The 19,516-nt window shown below is 33.1% G+C and overlaps 1 protein-coding gene across 1 annotated transcript in view; it reads left to right on the top strand.

The window, feature by feature from the left end:
* LOC118198575 (protein PALS1-like) overlaps positions 1-19,516 on the top strand; it is a 311,959-nt gene that overhangs the window by 79,483 nt on the left and 212,960 nt on the right. Inside the window, exon 3 of the mRNA XM_085822507.1 lies at positions 4,390-4,447. Coding sequence (XP_085678633.1) covers positions 4,390-4,447 — 58 coding nt within the window. The remainder of the gene's footprint in view (positions 1-4,389; positions 4,448-19,516) is intronic.

The raw sequence follows: 19,516 nt of genomic DNA, 5'->3' as shown, positions 1-19,516 counted from the left end.
ACCTCCATGTATTAGTTTTGAAGAAATAATATAGCGAATAATATTTTTTAAATATATGGTAACACAACGTTCTACTGGGAATTTTGAATTGCTATTATTAGTTATTTTGTGATTTTGTCATTGAATTTTAAATTGCGTAAGTGCGAAGGAAGTGATGGTTAATAAATAAAGTGAGAAAGAGTTTAATAAAAAGACAAAAAAGTTGCGTAAATCACCTTCCAAAGAAGACTAAACGTTAATATGATGAGCTTAGAAAAGAATGAAAAAAATTAATGACAACATTTAACATTCTATTGAAAATTCTAACATACGCTATTTTTAAAATTTTGTGGTTTGGCTATTGAATTTTAAGAGGCGTATGTGCGAAGAAAGTAATATATAATAATAAAGCTAAAAAGACAACAAAAAATTGGATTAACAGCTGTGAGTCCGAAAGCAAACTCGTCGACTACGAGATCAGCGACAGCGTAAAAATCCTTAACCCCCTACTTTAAAATCGTTTTTAATTGCGACCTTAAAAATCTAATTCCTTTCAGGTCTAAAAAAAATATTTATCGTTTTAGTTTGTTTGAAAATATTTGCGTGCAATTCAGAATTAGCGTTATGATCATAACAGAAAGTTCAACTGATTTAAAAAAAATCACTATAGCTAATAAAAATATTTAATATTAATATTATGCCGCAGGGATTCAAATTATTTATGTTTATACTGTAGTAAGAAATTTAAAAAGTGTTCTTATGTAGCTTAGTGGTCAGCGTACTCAGGTAGTAATTGGAAGTCTCAAGCATAAATTGCAGTGACGATAAAAAGTTTCTTTTTCAAAAAATGTAAAGACTGACACAATATATCATTATTGTTACATTTGTTCATCTATAGAACAATAATCTATTACAGCATTATTACGTATCTAAGAAATACATTCCATAATACATCATGGAAGTAATATTATTATGCACCTTCGTTCAATTTGTAAAATAGTCATCTGACGTGATTGAAACTTGCAATAATGGAATTTGGATCTTAGAAAGCGTTAATGTATTTCCTATTAAAGAAATGTATGAAATGATTTTCTCCAAGGCAACATAGTTCGTGTTGTAAAGTAAACGGAATTAAAGAATATTTCGATGAAACAAGCCTTTGATAAGAATGATGAAGATTTGTTTCGATGAAACAAACCTTTTCTTTCATCGAAAGTAAATCCTGCTATACCAACTTATTTGTCTGGATTTCTTTTCTCTGACTTCCCTATTCTTTGTTATTAAGATACTTTGTTATTAAGATATGGGATCAACGTTTTCAGAAAATTCTAGCTATCTAAACCGAAGCAGCGGCTAATTTGGGGACAGACGCCAAAATTGGCAGTGTTCACTGTTCTAGCTTAACTTTCAGATATGTAAGGAGAGCTGGAGTAAGCATATACGTTTCGGTGAATGTTATTCAGAGGAGATTAGATAATATTTTTTTTCCTTTTAAAACAAAACTGCCCATGTAACATTTTGAACATTTAGATATGCAGTATTTCCTTAATTATAAAGTAATTAGAGTTCTTATTCCATAAGCCATTAATTAATATTTGAATGTTGGAATCGTTTCTGTGACAACACGCTCCAAACAATTTTCCCTAGAAAAACGTACCTGCGCAAACTTGATACTTCCAGCGAGTAAACACACTCTCATCATCAACTCAATTGGATGCAGTAAAATGTTTTGAAACATAAGAAATATTTACTCAGCACAACACGAATTAATATTTATTCGAAATAATGGATGCAGTTACATACGTAGCAGTCACTGGAATATTAATAAAAGTTAGTTAAAAATCTCAAGTATGGGCTGGCTTTTGTCATCGGAAATAGAACTACAATAGGACGAATTATCAGTCTTCAGTGGTGGTCAACGAAATGAGTTATTTGCCCCTCCCCCAGGGCCCAGCATAATATAATTTTTGAGGGATTAGTGTGAATGGTACATTCAAATAAAAAAGACTACCCAAACAATATTTTTATTGTTATGTATATTAAAATAAATGGTTAACGACATGTATGAAGAAAAAGTTCAACTTTGGTAACTTTCTGTTTGAATCTTACATATATGACCTGCTTTTTTAGGAAAGTCTTCCAAGAAAGCATCCTTTCCCTTCAGAGAGGTTTCATATACTTTGCCATGTACTGTATAATCTTCATTTCTGATCTTGTTGAAACTAAACAATTTTTCCTCAAAAATGTGTTTCATGAAGATATTTAGAAGATAAACTACTTAAATATTCACGTGACAGACGGAAAAAAAGCACGAAAACCCAGGATAATCAACCCCTCGCCCAGAAACCGAACCGATATGAAACTTCCAGTTTTCTGCAATCGTTTCCATTCGGGCACTGGTGGATTAAAAATAGTAGATTAAATAAATAAATATATATATTAAATTTCATAACCATTGTTTATTCGTGACAAATATGTATCTAAAATCTATTTCTCTGTTTAGTATACTTTTCCGATTAAAAAATAGAACTTTTTAGTTAAACTTTCAGCTTTTGGTTTCCTTATTATTGAAAACTCTGTTTGTAACTCTGTGTAAAAGCAGCTCTTGGCGAAACTTGCTAAACACGCATTATATTCCACTTGCATTTTTCCCAGCAAAAGTGAATCTTTTATACATTGAAACTAAATCCAAAATTTCTCTTCCTTTAAAACTGTAGTAAAAGGAAATGCTTTTACTGTTTTTTTTTCCCCAATTTTAGCATGCTGTTCGTAAGTTATTTAAATTCACACTTTCGTGTTCGTAATAAGAAGTCCACTTTTCTCTCGCCTTAAAACAAAATTCTCAATTCATATTTTGAAATGGAGTTTAGTCTTTTATTTCTGACGAAATGGATTTGAGGTATAATTGTTAAACAATTCCTTCATGCATGGATTTCATGAAGTTTTCCCGACTTCAGTTTCAACCATTCAAAATTAGGCAGGTTTATATCACGTTAAAACTGAAAGAAATACGTACATAATGATGGTTCGGTAAGAGTTATTGTCTGTGATGATGACAGGAGGGTGATGACAAACAGCTGTTATAGAAATATCGTTTTCATAATGAAAGCTTGGTATCTTATACAACTGAGGTATTAGTTTTCTCTCAATCTTCCTCTTTATCGAGTTTTCTAACACTTTATAACCCTTTTCGCTTTTATGTTCTAAGCAACATGCCAAAATTTTCAAAATTCATAAACTTAACTAAGGCTGGATCTAACCAATATAAGAGTCAGTTTTACCATTAGACTAGCTTAAGCAATAACCAAGCGGCGGTGAAAGAACGGGAAGCCTGATTTACTCAATCGTAAACAAATAAAAAGATATATGCGCCCATTTTATTGCTTCTGGCTAGAAAATATACTTTCTTTATAAATCAGTTTTGAGTGTGGTAATTTTTTAAACCTAAATATAGGTTACAATAGGGAATTAAATTACTTTCTGCACCTTCAATGTCTTTTTGCCGAGTGGAACCAAAAGTAAACTTTCAGTTTTGTGCACCGAAAAATCTATCTTTTTGCCAGCTGACTTAATTGCTTGTTTTTGCGTAGAAACTCTAATTTTATTTGTGAAAATTGTTTTTTTAATAGTTTTAGCTGTATTAAGTTTTGTGTTTTTCAGTATTTTACAATTTTTAATGAACATATTTAGAGTTTTATGTATTTTTGCTTTGCTGTGAAGTGAGGATTGAATTAATTGAATGAGAAATACATCTGTAATGAAATTCGATGAAATAAGTTTAAAAGAAATGCAGAAAGAAATGTGTATAACTTAATAGGCCATACAAGTAAGTCTTGTGGTGTCAGATTTTTTCTTAACTTTCAGCAGCCAGAAGTAAAGTCTTTTCAGCAGCCAGAAGTAAAAAATTAGAGATATATTTAAACTGACCCGTATTTTGCATCCAGTATTTATTAATTTTATTCACATTCATCCAGAAAACTTTCCTTAGTTAAACAATTTGTAAGAAGCGTATTATCAGAATTTGAAATGCTGTATAATAGTTTTTCTTAATACGAATATGCACATAACGGCAAAGAGAAAACAATATTTGAAGGGGGAAAAAAAGAACAATTAAAAAAGAAAACTCAGATCAGTAAATTTTCCACATGAAATAAATGATTAAGCTTTCAGATAACGGTAATTAACATCACATTAAATGTAAGCAAACATTTTTAATAAATTAATTAATAATTGATTGGATAATTTAATTAATTATATTTTAAGCTAATTTAACCGAAAAACTCATTTTCCTTGAAGGATGTAAATGTTTAAGACAATTCTAACAAACGAACTTCTTAAGAGGAAATATTTTTATAAAAACAAATTACATGTTATTTCGTGTTATTAATGGTATTCTTCTTCGAATTTCAGTGTATTCATTCAAAGACAATATGCCTTCGAATAAAGCCGAAGAAATCTCAGGAAAAGGGTAAGTTCCTTTTTCAGATATTTTTCCACTTCTATGACAAAAAGTAGCTACCATAAGTCACATTTGATTATATGTTGTCTAAAACTGAATGATTGCACTTTCCACTGTTTTCAGAAGAACTGAGTCTTATCTTCGAAGTTTTAGTATACTACAGAACATTAAAACGGTAGCAAAGATAATGATTAGTTTACTTTTAATGCATTCTGTGCTATTTCGAAGTATTAGGATTAGTAGCATACAATATTAGTTAGTCAGGATTTATTTTGATGTAAATGTACATAACTGATAGTAATTCTTTGAAAGAGAAGAGAGTCATAGTTCTTTTTTGAAAAGAATTCTGACTGTGATGATACGTTAGAAGACGCTGTAAATCAAATTTATTGAGGTATATGATGGCCGCTTGTGCCAGCATTTTCATCCCTTATAGATTTCAGTTTAGTATTCTAGACAATATTTTGTAGGATATTCTGCAAAGCTACATGATAGGTGTAGAACTGGCAGTGCATGAAATACAACCTTTCAATTTTCTCTGTGACTGAGTCTACTATAGTCTGTTACTTTAAAATAGGCAATTCAAGTTCATCGCGACCCTTCTCCTAGTTACGATCGTAACCTGTGTCGTCATCACCACGCAGAGAAAACTGAGGAATTTTAGGAAATTAGAGGATCTGATCTTTTTTCCGCAACACTCGTTGCCATAGTTATGAGTCATAGAATGGCCTTGTAGTGCCTAATCTAAAGTAACAGACTATAGCAATGTGTGGTTGCCTAAAATAACTTTTCCCCCTGAAGTATAAATTACTAAATCTAAGTCTTCGATAATGCTTTCAATCCAGTGACGCAATTTTGTGTTTTCCATTGTCTATTCCCAGTCGTTATATCAAACAGCTGTGCAAGGTCATTCTTATTATTAGGCACAAGTAGACCTTTCTGAACCCCTCAAATAACCGTCTGCTTTAAATCTTATCATTCCAAAAACTTGTCTGTCTTGTTTAACCCCTCGCATATACTTTTCTTCCGCCATTACATCAAAATATTCTTTGCCATTTTCAAGTTAACCAGTAGTATATTTCTGTGATTAAACTGACAACCTTTTTATTCTTTTCACGTAAAATCAAACGCATCAGAAATACTTCGACTGATTGGCCATACGTCATTGCAAAGGAGTTCTTTAGCAGACGCTGATTGTGATCTAACCACAAAACACAGTCGCAGAGCCCTTGATTTTATATTGCGCAAAATCATCTAAATGAGAAAAGTGCAATATTTCCTCCTATCTTATAAAAGCAGGAGTTAGTAGGAAGCGTGTGGCAGAGCCTGTCGCTGGCCAAGATCTTGGGTAAATATAGGACAGAATAACGACTTTGCTCAACTCCATTGCAGTCTTAATTAAGCCCACCATTAGTGATTTAATCCAATGGTCTTTTACTGCTCTTTTCCTATCGCCAAACTTTTGAGAGGTTTTTCGATTCCACGGATTTTTTTTTTTTTTCATTCTTCAAAGATACTATAGATTTGTGAACATCCATGTCTTTGCCTAGATTTCAAACTAATGATGTTTTTTGGACGAATTAACGATATGGCGGTTTCACTTCCAGACCGAACGGAGCGATTTTAGCAAGGCGTTTAGTATATAACAGAATTCAGAATGCCTTTCAAAAAAATCATTCGATTATGAATATTAATAAATTGCACATATTACCTTTTTAATTCCTTTCGCTAAGCTATGTAATTAGAATAAGCAGTTTATTTTAGTTAACTATTACTTTGTCAGCGAAAATTAGTTTTCTCCGCGTAGAAATGTAAAACGCTGTTTCTTCTTTAGCTCCTTTCTCAGTTGTGAGTATATTTCCCTCTCAAACTTGGGCCCACCAGCGGCATAGACGCTGAATACTGGTAGTTCGGACCAGGGTTCGAATCCCAGGGAGCGTTCTGCTGCATTATCGCTTTCGTGGTTTTCCCCATGCGCCACGGGTATACGAGACAGTATCCTCTAGAAAGTTCTTTACGAAGGTATCCCTCCCCTTAAGCAGATAACCTTCGAGTGCTTTGCCATAATCAAAATAAACTAAATCAAACCCCCTAAACTTGTCTTTTAAAACATTTCAGTGATCTCTAATGTTATAATATGAAGTAAATAATAAAAACATAATAATAATCTGAAAAATCTGATTATGATATGTGTGTTTTACCTCAAAGTGTTTTTTACCTTTAAAGTTTAAAAAACTTTTAAGGATTAAAAAAAAAGTAAAAATTATTAGATTAAAAAAGAATTTCAATTTGGTTTTGGTATCAAATGTGAATTTAACACCAAATATAATTTTATACTAAGCTATGATAAGCCTACTTTTTTAAATTTAATCTCCAAGAAATTAAAGATATAGAGCATAAAAATCTTATATTTTAAATTATCTGTTCAAAATGGCATTGTAGGGAAAAAAATAGTGGTATGTCATTATTTCGTCGCCCATGGAAACTCACATGTGCCTTTATTTAATAAGAAAAAGATTTAAATGTTCGAATAATTGTGCATTATTTCACTAGATCGCTTGCGCAGGAGATTTGCAGCAAATATTTGGATCAAATTGCAATACTTTTTATTTTACCAGAATAGAGGATCTATCACTTTAAAAGAATAAGCACCACAAATGAATTTCCTTAGGTGTGCTCAATAAGCATTTATGTTAAAGAATTTTAACTGAAATCTTTCTTAGTCATCATCAATACATTTATTCATCTGTTTTTATCACAGCTATATTTTCCATTCATCTAATTAATTTCTTTTCACGCGCAGTTTAATAACATCAGATGAAAGAAAGATGTGCGAATACCGAAATGAATTCATCATCTATGCTTAAAATTTATAACCAGCACCCACGCTTCTAATTTATTAAAGAAAGTTTTAATATCATGAATTACTTTCATGGAATTTTACAAGCGTTTTTCGATTTATCATCATTAAAATTCTTTCTCAAACAGTCAGATATTCAAAAACATTTTGTGTAAACATCCTTGAAGTAGTCTAGAGGGCTTAAATTGCGTGTGTGTTATAATCAAACATACCGAAATAAGAGAATTGAATAATGGTGCTTAAGAAATGTAAGAAGGCACGATGTTTGGCTTCATAAATATTTATCCATCGAAAACAATGTGTGTGAAAGAGCATGTTGTTCGCCTTTGTGCTTCATTTATTCAAACTGTCTTTTTCAATTCGTGAATCAGAACAAGCAGAACAGGTATAGTTGGATTATACTTCAATTTTTCTTGTTCTTGAATGCTATTATGCATATGCCTCAGAAAAGTATTCCTTTCTTTGCATTTACATGCTTGTGCTATAATAATAAAATAAGATTTAAGTTCAAGAAACTTTGTGAACTACTAATTTTTGAATGCCTTTATCAGGAAGTAAGAGTAAGACCAGGCATGACAAAATAATTCATTCATTATATGAAAATTTATCTGCATCAAGGGTTTAAATGGTCACTTTTAGAATGAAATTATCCAATATGGTATTATCATCCCATATGGTATACCATTGCCATTAATTTAACGTAATTTATGATTTTTTTATTTATCTCTTTACATTTTTAGCCCAAAGGTGTTTTAGCCCACAACAGCCATTAGTCTCGAAACGGCATTTTGCGTTGAATCACATTTCAAAATTGCTGCCACAAAATACACTCATGTTTATAAATTAAGGATAATGCAAAATCAGGCAAAGGAAGAGTTAGAAGCAAAACAAATTTGACTTATTTGTAAAGCTTATTTATTAAACAAAAGGTAAAGAGCAAAAAAAAGATGCAATATGTTTGATATTATTAAAAAAAAATTTTCTCCCTGGAGTAAATTACAAAAAAACCCTATTTACAAAAAACCAACATTACATGGTTGGTATGATTGTTAACACATTGTATGTCTCCCAGACGATGCAATACAGTCCGTACAATGCCTAGGCATGCTGAGTATCAAATTATCGATCTGATCTTGGGGGATATTACATCACTCAAAAAGCAATGCTCTCCGAAGTTCCGGTAGACATGTAGGAGGAGGTTGTAGGGCTGCAACTCGTCGGCCAAGCATATCCCACACGTGCTCTACTGTCGTGCTCTACACGTGTACTACTGGATTCAAGTCCTGTGAGAATGCTGGCCAGTCCATACGGGTGATATCCTCCGATTGAAGGCATTCGCTTACGATGTTTGCACGGTGAGGACGGGCGTTGTCATCTATAAACACAAATTGTGCACCCATGGCTTCCTGAAACAAACGTACATGTTGTTCCAGAATGACGTCCCGATAGATTTGGCTTGTCATGGTTCCAATTTGAACATGCAGGTCAGTTCTGGAACCCAGAATAATTCCACCCCAAACAAGCACTCCTGCACCACCGTAACGGTGTCGTTCAATGATGTTTTCTTGGTGGTAACGGGTACCTGGAGCTCTCCATATGAAAGTCCGGCGAGAATCAGACCGCAAGCTAAACCTGGACTCGTCGGAAAACATCACACAAGCCCACTGTTGCTGTGTCCACAATGCATGCTCTCTACTCCAGGCTAACCGCAGGCGACAGTGAGTTGCAGTAAGTGGAACGCATCTGACAGGTCTACGAGCATATAGACCAATCTGCCCTAAGCGTCTGTACACGGTCTGCCTTGAAATTGTCTTACCAGTGGCTGAAGAGAGCTGACGAGACAGGTCTGAGGCTGTGCTCCGCTTGTTTCTTTTGGCAGTAACTGCCAAATACCGGTCCTCATTCGGCGTTGTAACTCTGGGGCGACCTGTGCTGTAACGTCTACTCACATTACCATCATCTTAGAATCGTTGCTAGAGCCTGGAGATGACACTCTGGGAAATTACAAGTTCGTCTGATACTTCCAGTTGGGTACGCCCACATTACAGACGGCCGATAATTCTACCACGTAAAAAATCATCCAAATGCGTCCTTTGTGTCATAACTATTCGGTTATTGCACTGAAATGCTTATAAAGCGCCTGAAAACCATTTTACTTCTTTGCCTGTATTCCTTATATATCCCTCTCTTACACTCTCGTCATTGTGACGTACCATCGGTGTCATCTGGTTACTTCCTGAAATCTGCATATGATTCTTGAAGATGTGTGTAGTGATTTTACAGGTGATATATTTATTTTAGAGTTCGATTTCCGCGTGCCTCCGAATTATCCTTAATTTATGGACATGAGTGTAGTATCGCTCTCTATTATAGTATTTAAAGAAATTAAAGATTGAAGAATCTGCGTGAATATATGCATGTTTCTCGCATTTTGAAAAAACGACGGTATCTAGAGCCATCAATTTTTGAATAACGTAGTCCTCCACCCGAATATGAGCACCTGGAAACCCGAATTTAGAATTTTTTTATTGTCTATTTCATATTTTTTGAAACTTTAACGAATTTTTTATTAACAGACTCAACGATATCAAAACGAGCAACGGCAGCACTGTCATTAAAAATACATTTTATCTCCAGCGCCCAAGACTGCGTATCGGAAATTCTAAAGATATGCTGTTTTGAAATATTTTTACACCAAAGGGACTTTAGCCCATATGCTGTCGAAATGTATATGTGTATGTAAATGAAAAAAATCTATTGTGTACACCAGATGACTCCTTGTACGGAATATTAAATTATACGCAATTTACCTGCATTTCATTTAAACACATTGAATTTACAGTTAATGAATTTTAAATTAAATCTATTTCATTGGTAGTGCACATACCACAATAGAATAAATGTATTCACTAAAGTTCACTATATTTATTTACCATAGTGACACTTCGGCGCTAGGTTTACTTAACAGCCTTACATCTCATTCATTTTATAACTCAGAGTGCAGAAAAATTTATCATCTGAAGGATTACCACATGTTCTATTCGAATACTATAATAAATTTAGAACAATGTATAAAAGAAATTTTAAAAATAAAAAAGAAACAGTTTTTCCACAGACGATTTAATGCCGCTTACCTAATGCGCATGCGCTACTAGTTAATTCAGTTCTCACTTCGCAGCAAAGCAAAAATACATAAAACTCTAAATATGGTCATTAAAAACTGAAAGCTTTAGAAAACCATAAAACACCAAGCCAGTTAAAACAATTAAAAAACAATTTTTAGAATTACAATTATAGTTTCTAGGCAATAACAAGCAATTCGGCCAGCGGGCAAGAAAGCAGATTTTTCGGTGCACAAAATTGAACGTTTACTTTTGGTCTCACTCGGTAAAAAGACACTGAAAGCGTAGAAAGTGCCTTAATTTTTTGTGAATGCTGTGGAGTCAATATATGAGATAATTTAATAACTTACATGACAATTCCAGAATGAATTAAGCACAATTTAATTCGCAATAATAAAAGAAAACGTTATTTTGTTGTTGAGAAGCTTGGTTTCTCTAGATTGACAACAAATCCACTATTCTACTAAGTTTCAAATGTAAATAAATATGGCTGCTATGGTAAAAAATTAGATTTAGCCACGTTTAAACAACTACTAAATTCTTGATAATTCTACAACTAGATATAACATGCAGTTAACCAAAGGCAGAACGAAACCTCAACCGGAAGATAAGAACAACATAATTCAATCATTTTTAAAGCAAAAAATGCGCAATTTACAAGCATATAAGAATAAAGAAACTGAGCTCAATGAGCCGAGTAACAGAATGGATATATATAAACATATATTTATATGCTTTCGGGTCGGCCGATTGCAACGAAAATGGGAGGTTCACATTTACATGTTATAGTAGTCTTACATATAAAATTTCAATATTCTGAGGCTACGAGCTTTTGAGTTATATGAGATACAGGCATACTTACAAACGCACGTACAGACGCCATGAAACAATTCTCTTCAGAATTCATTTTAAATCGGTTTTCTAATGTTTGGGGGAAAATAGTCCTTTATTCTGACCTTACGTACAGATATCAAGCAAAAACATCGTTAAATTGCATTCGATAGCGTTCAAAATGATATTTTCGTTGAAATATGATACCCGAAATTTTACGCGATAACAGTACTTCCTTTTTACTTCGTGCAAAGAAGTAAAAACGCCTCTTTGTGCGTAATATAAAATTTAAAAGCTTTCTGATTTTTTTAGTTTAGTTTATTTAAATTTTAATTGTTATTTATTTATCATTTTATTTACTTCCTTTCGTGCGCTGTCCTGAGAGCCTTCCATAGGGTGCGGTGCTTCTAAATTTAAAAATTAAAGTCTGTATACATTGCCAAGCGCTAGCGTACAATATTTCACGATTTTTTTAAATTCGTTCAGAAGTTGATAGTATTTTAATTGGCATTCCTTTACACAGCGTTTTTCATACATCTATTTTTTTTAATTGCTGTAAAAATTAGAATAGATTAGCCGCATGAAAATTTGAAATTAAAGCGTAGTAGATGAATATTCTATATTTTTAATAATTTACAACATTTTAATGATACACGTATGCGAATATCAGGGATGTCCTTGTAATAAATATTGAGATATCGGAAACTCTACTAAAAATATCTGAGAATGTAGAGTTGGAAGTTCATACATTCTTGACTTTTTATATGGTTTGCATTTAACTTCGTTTGAATCAGCTCCTGTAATTAATATTTGACACTTTTCTAGGAACCCGATTTTTTTTCAAAATTATCACATATATCCATTTACGATGACAATACAGTAGTCAAGAAGAGTTTCTCCCCCCCCCCTCGTCCAATAACTTTTTTTTTACTCAGTACTGGATTTTTCTTATGTCTGCTTGTTTAATGGACAAGACAATCATTGTATATTTTAATTTTTATACTATAGCATAAGTTTTTCATATGCCTAAATTTATCGCATCACATTTCGAGCATAAATTACCGCCTTTTGGTGATTTTTTAAAAAAATAATTTGTTTTTTTTAATTATTATGCTGCTGTTAACAATATTAATTTTTTTCTTCGTTGCTTGCGGCTCTATATTTTTTTCTATTTTACGATGATATCTAATTTCTAACGCAAATAGGAGTTTAAAGGAAATGAATATAAATTTACTCTAACGCATAAATTGAAATGTCCCTTCCGGATAAAAGGATGACGTCACGTGTATTTTGATCCAACTCTAGAAAGAATAATTGTTTTGCGTCCAAAGGCGATGGCGTTCTTTTTATTATGCTTCCGCTTTGTAAAAAACTAAAGTGCGAAACCAAATTTAAAAAAAAAAAAAAAAAAAAAAAAAAACCTGTCTTTCAGTTACAGTTAATTAATTTTATTTAAAGTTTAAAAATAACAATATTGCAACCATCTTACTTTTAATCGTATGCTACTGAAAATAACATCATGGAGCGGCCATATAGAAATCTTATAACGATACTAGCCGGCAAGCCCGCCAGATGAGCGGGATGGCCAAAGCAAAACTTATAAGTTCTATGCATACCTGAAACGAAAATGGATAAAAACATTTCAGTATGAATGAAATCAGTTCGTTCTTTCTAAGCAACAACCAATTTCGTAAATATTTGTTGTTGTTGCCAAAAAAGGAGACAAAAACGGTTGAGCTTTAGATTAATACGTATGACGTCATGATTTAAACGTAACAACGTTTTCTCAATTGAAATAAAAGAATTGACGTGGCAGTAACGTATCGTGTGATTTCTTCTAACCGGAAACAAAAAAATTGCCAACAGCAGCTACTTATTTAAAATGCTGACATTGACGAAACATATTCGACATACAATGACGTCACGTGCAATCGCGTACTTTCTTCAACCTCAGAATATGACCTTATATAATAATAATATACTTAACATTTTCATATTTTGCGAAACTTACAATTTTTTATTAACAAACTCTATGATTCGAAAGCGAGCAGTGGCAACACTTTTCGAAATTAAGCAGATTTTTATCTCCAACTCGCCAGCTTGTTGCCAAATAATAAACGGAAAAAACGAGTGCGAAAATTAGAGTTTTCGCAGTTGCTAATTAAAGTATCTCAGCTAATTAAAGTCGTTCGAAGATGAGAATGGCCGAAATGGCTTTCCACGAATTTTTGGAAGCCGGGGATACTTCTCTTAAAATTCAACTCTCCGCCGATTCTCAGGAAATAATACCACAAACAAACAGATGCACACAAAATTTAATATTATAGAATAACAAAATTTCAAGTATGACAACTAGAATAAAACATAGAAAGAATATACAGAAGAATGACTGCATTCAATTAGCTTAAATTTTTTGATTTTAAATTCATAAGATTTTATTTTTGCTTCATATGATCAAGACTGTTACGATGGCTAAAAAATTATTTTTTATCATTTAGTAGATTTAACTAAAAACTTCCAACTTAGAAAGCTTTTTACATATTTTATATGTTGTTATACAACAGAACAGGATTGACTTAGATTCCTCACCACACATGTTGAACATGCAAGCATAGTATATATCTTTTTGTATATTTCATAAAAAATTTTCTATGTGATCGAGCACAGGGGAAACCCCGAAAAATATTATTTCTCATGCAGATGATCTAAATGCTATCTAAATAATGCAATAATAATATTTTAATTTAATAATTAAAATTGAAAATATTTTAATATAATAATTAAAAAATCAATAATAATAGTTTAACATATTGAGCAGAGGAAAGGTATTACTACTGCATTTACCGATATTTTGACCAGGAATTTTTATTATTATTATTATTGTTGTTGTTGTTGTTGTTGTTGTCTTTATCATTATTATTATTATTATTATTTCGGCATTGTACGTTTCATTGAAGATATGTATTATTATTCTCATTGTTACCGAGTGAGTGGCAGTTCTTTCAACAAGTCCTGATGTCTCATAGTCTGATCCTAACAGTACATTGTAACAGCTCACGTATTTTAGTTCACTCGTGCTAGTTTTACATCATTGTTCTTATTGTTGTCGTTTTAGTTCAACCGTTTGTGCTTTATTGTATTGTTCTTGTTGTTATTAGCTATATTTAAAAAAACGTGTCAAATGAAAAAGGAAAGAAAACTGTTCTGACATTTATTTGAAGGTAAAACGATACAACATGGAAAAACAAATCATATTATCGAGCATTTTAGAATCACAACAAGATAAACTTTACAGAGAATATATGCGTAACTAATTATAGGGAACAGTCCATTTCTTTTAATTAGAACAAAGGGGGGGCTCTAAGTAGATGCTTAGCTCAGTGTTTTTTCAGACCCTAATAACCTGGCAAGAGAGTATCGCTTCCGTCTGAGGTCAAATAACAAAGTCTCACAAAGGTTAAAATAAGACTAATATTTACTCTTTAAATTTAACAGAAAGCGTCGTTTGTGTTACGACACAAAACTTCGCCACTTGTGGGTATTTAAAATAATATTATACAGTTTGGTGTTCTTTGGTAGCGTAAACTGTTATCCAAACTTCTACCAGACGTGAAGCGAGCTACCGCTTGTCTGAACATAACGACATAATTGAGAATGTTATAAAATAACCTTTTGTGTTAATCAGAACCCTGAACATAAAATTCTTATGATTGGCAAAGTCAGCCAACCACTTATAGTGACATTATAAGGTACCAGAAGTTGACGCAGCCCGACCCACCTAACGAAACAAGTTGGTTTTTAGGTCATAACAGGCCACCCCCTTGACATTATAAGGTATTTTCTCCCTCCTTTCTGCATGCCTTTGGGGTGTAACGGTAGCACATTCGGGGCGTATTCGAGGGATCCAGGTTCGAGTACCGGCGAGGGCATTGCTCATTTTTCATATCTTCTGCTTCAAAATAACCTAATGATTCTACAACATAAAATAACAGTTAAATTCAAATTAAATCTTAATCTAATAGTCGAAGATTAAACAATTTATTTAACGAGAAATTGGCTCAAAATTCTCACCGGCGAAATAATTTAAATGTCCTCATGTATAATGCAGAGCCGAATAATACAATCTTATCTGAGCTAACTAACCTAGTTACATGGCCTCGAGAGGCAGAAACACACTCTGCCTTACAATCCGAAAAGCTCACCTTAAATATTCTTAACCTGATTTGCATTCTGGCGGGGAAAGGGAAATAAGAAGTGACATTAAAGATCTAAATCCTAATAACTTGTTAGATTAACATAATGCAGCGTTACAACATAAACTGAAATTCAAATTTAGTAGTTAATAATGTAGTTGGAGAATACACAGATACTGCAAGACATACTGCAAACAAGACTGCTAGAAGTTCTCACTCTAAAACATTCAAACCCTCGGCTTAAATACTGTGCAACTAATTTGTATTTTGGTGAGGTCTACGGGAAAGAAGAAGGTCTAGTAAAGATTAAAGCATAACATTTGGTTATTTAACGTAAAATTCTACAAATATAAGTTTGTAAGATTAATTATACTAATTTGTATTTTGGTGAGGTCTACGGGAAGGAAGAAGGTCTAGTAAAGATTTAAAGCATAACATTTGGTTATTTAACATAAAATTCTACAAAAATAAGTTTGTAAGATTGTAATTGTTGTTAAGAACAAAACAAAAGTGTTTGTGTCACCTTGACAGAATGAGCTGAGGACCTTCATGTCCTGGAAGTACTGTTCACAAGGCAGGCCTGCCAATCTTGAACTGCGAATAATTTTGCTTAGGTAAAGTTAGGTTGTTTGGATACGGGGAAAGCTGACGAGTGCTATGGAAAACGTACATATGAATTTGCTCATCAGAGCATTGATTAGGGAGTAATCGTAATGTGGATTTTCAAAAGATGATAATAAAATTCCTAATTGCTCCTTTTGAAATTTTAGTTTTTGCTTTAAAAAGGGGAAAGCAGACATTACTTGTTTGCCAAATTGTTTTTGTTTGCATTAAAAAGCCGTATTATATATCACATGAGAAGAGAAAAAAGAAAAATTTGTTATATTATAATATTCTCACGAAAAGCCCAGCTGCGGTAAGATAGTTTTCCCGCAAAGCGAGGTTAGGTTTGTCAAAAAGTGGCAAGAAAAGGCAGAGTTGCTAGATTTGGCTCGAAATCGCCAATTTGGCGACAAAATTGGTGATATACCATAGATGGAGCGAGAATATTCCAGAACGAATTCTTACCGGTTTTCCCAAGAATGTTCTCGAATATTATGTACGCGGAGTAGCAGGGTATCGTAAGAGTATCTTGAATAGTATGTTGAGTTCAGTTGTAGTGTTTTGACATCAGACATTAGCTCGAGAGCGAACGATTAAGTCGGAAGCTGTACTTTAATGCTTTTCCCTGAAGCTGTTTTCACCGTTATAGCCTGATAGCCTGAACGCTGTGTTGCTGATTGTTTCAGTGCGTTTGTCAGAATTTTTTACTACTATAACGTGTCTTTGTAACTGTCCTGTATGATACTGACGAATAAATTATGTTTTGAGTTTTCATTAAGTGTTGCCATCAATCACTCCAAATCCACGAACCCATAGAATGCAACAATATATTTCACGTATGCAATTGTAATAAGCCTGAAGTTTCATAAGCATAGACTTCTCATATAATACCGAAATTGAGTTTAACGTCGATATGCATGGAAGCTATAGTTTCTTTCACATTAGCCGTGGAACAATTATTGAATACATTGCTGAAGCTCTTAAAATAAAGTCCAAAACGCAGCGCATAGATGGCGCCTTTGACAAATCCTCAGATAAAATCGTCCTTATAATGTCAAATATCCCTAAGGGTTTCAGATCTCGAGGTCTTGTGAACGTCCATTGATCCAACTGTGAAAAAGTTATGTTTAGATAATATATTGAATGCCAGTGAACATGATTCTTTTCTTTTTCCTTTTTTAGATAATGTAAAACACATATTAGTTCTCCCAGAAATAGTAATTTTTCATTAAATTAAAGTCCACTTCTTATTTTTGGAAATATTATGTGCATAAAAACATTTACCTCAAAATCCGCATATCATAGTTTTTTGTCACGAAAAAACTCAAAAAGTGTGTAAAACATAGCACTAGGAATCAGAGAAATATTGTCAACCACTTTCGCTTCTTTCGCGTATCTTTTAAATTGCATATATTCTTTAATAAACAGCTTTAATTTAATGATACTATGATATTTCTGAATATCAAAATGATTGTTTAGGAAGAGCAAATTTCACCTACTTGTTTTATAGTTATTTAAAAATATCATTTTTGTAGTTACTTATGTTCCTGAACTGCTTTCACTTATAAATAAGGAAGCGAATTACTTCTTAGTTCGGTGATAACAAATGGTTCGAAGGTAGCACATAATATTGAGGAACAAAAGGTAGTGGAAGTTATCTTAATGCAGCCGAAAAAAAATTCACACAATGATCATAGATAAGCTTGGTTTCTCTATACAATGGGTAAAATCAATTTTCAAGAGCTTCCGATCGTGTGGGTTATACAAACGCAGTCTTCAGATATTATCAGTAAAAAATCTGCGCCCGACAGACCTGGTTATCGAGCAGATTGAATACTTCCTAGCAGGTGATAACATTTACAGCTAATTTTTTTCTCTCTGAAATTGCTGTCGTTACAATTATTAAAACTGGGAGAAGGTTATGAGCTTCTGGCACACAACCAAATTATTTCTACAAATTCTAAGTAGAACTTATATTATATTTTGCACCATTTATAAGATTTTTATGCTAAGTTAACAAATCCATTATTTTTTGTTACTGTCATATCTAATTCTGCCGACTCCCACCAAGATGCAAATTGGTTGATTATTATTTTATAAGAACGAAGCTCCTAACGTCAGAGAGAGTTTGGGCGGCGACTCTAAACTGCAATATTTCTCACCCATCTCTTACAATCTTAGGTCGGCTTTAGCCTTTTGCTACTCATGTTAGCTACTCATTAGTACTTTGCTACTCATTCAGAATCCTGAATCAAAGCTTGATAGGAATCTGGCTTGTGAATTTCAAGTGTTAATGACCTTGAACACATTTGATTTTGATATTTTCTATTACCTTCAATTCTGTGAGAAATTGATTTGTAAGCACAAAATGTGTATTTATTAAGTTTTAAAGTTTTTATTGGAAAGGTTTGTTCCAACCCTCTTTTGAATCATAGTACGAGTATTCTATTATAACGACCTTCAGCATCCATTTCGTTCACTGAAGAACATTGCGAGAAGACCATTTCCTATAAGATTCACAAAGTCGTTAAAGCAAGCATCCACTGCGTTGATAACTGTTAAGTATCCAGGGACGTCTTAACTCATGGGCACTTTCCCGGCGGCTTCAAGAGCATACTAATCCGTATATATTTCATTTAAGTTTCATTTCTGTGAGTGGTTGTCGCAGGGGTCCCAGCACACTAGTTTGCCCGAGGGCCCATAATCTTTAGAAACGGCGCTGTTAGTATCAGCTGTGCTCCATCAGGCAAAAGTTCCCTGACAGAAATTTCGCACATCATCTTGTCTTGTCTGACCAAATTTTTAGGCATCATCAGGGCATCATCTTGTCTGACCAAATTTTTAGTGGAATGAAATCAATAATGAAGCACTAAAAAGAAAAAAGAATCCTAACTAAACTAGTTTTTTTATTCTGTGGTAGTTCTTTCAGTCTTTTATTTATTTTATTTATTGTTCCTTTCAGTCCTAAAAAGAGGAATAATATTGTATAATAAATCTTTTTGTAGTGCCTCATTTCAAAACTTGTCTCTCACATATGATTCTTACATAACGGCCAGTGGCACAGCTTGCTGGGGAAGGGGTCCTCTCCGAATGGCACATTTTTAAAAGCGGCATTTTTTCTGTGAAACATATTATAGTGATCAGTCATTTGGATCTTTAGAGCATAATTATGATTATACAAAAGTTCATGATGGTTATTTTCTGAGAAGCGAGATACTTTTCTAAGCTTCAGAGAAGCGTGAAGAACTAAAATTTTTGTGAAAAGCTTTAAAAAATGCGTAAAAAATGTCATGCATGCGCGAATACATTTCATATCCTACGTTACACATAATTTGAACTACATAAGGCAGACAACCCGTTGTTTTGGATTTGAACCCAGGCTCAACTACGGTGTTCAGTCATCTTATACACTCGGGTCATTGGTGAGTTGAAAAATCACGAGATGCCAAATGATACGAAACTAAACGAG

The sequence above is a fragment of the Stegodyphus dumicola genome, chromosome 8 (genome assembly GCF_044657685.1).
Source record: "Stegodyphus dumicola isolate Sdum_Otavi_A_Nest chromosome 8, ASM4465768v1".
NCBI classification, from domain to species: Eukaryota; Metazoa; Arthropoda; class Arachnida; order Araneae; family Eresidae; genus Stegodyphus; species Stegodyphus dumicola.
This window is presented reverse-complemented; position numbering and strand designations above follow the sequence as displayed.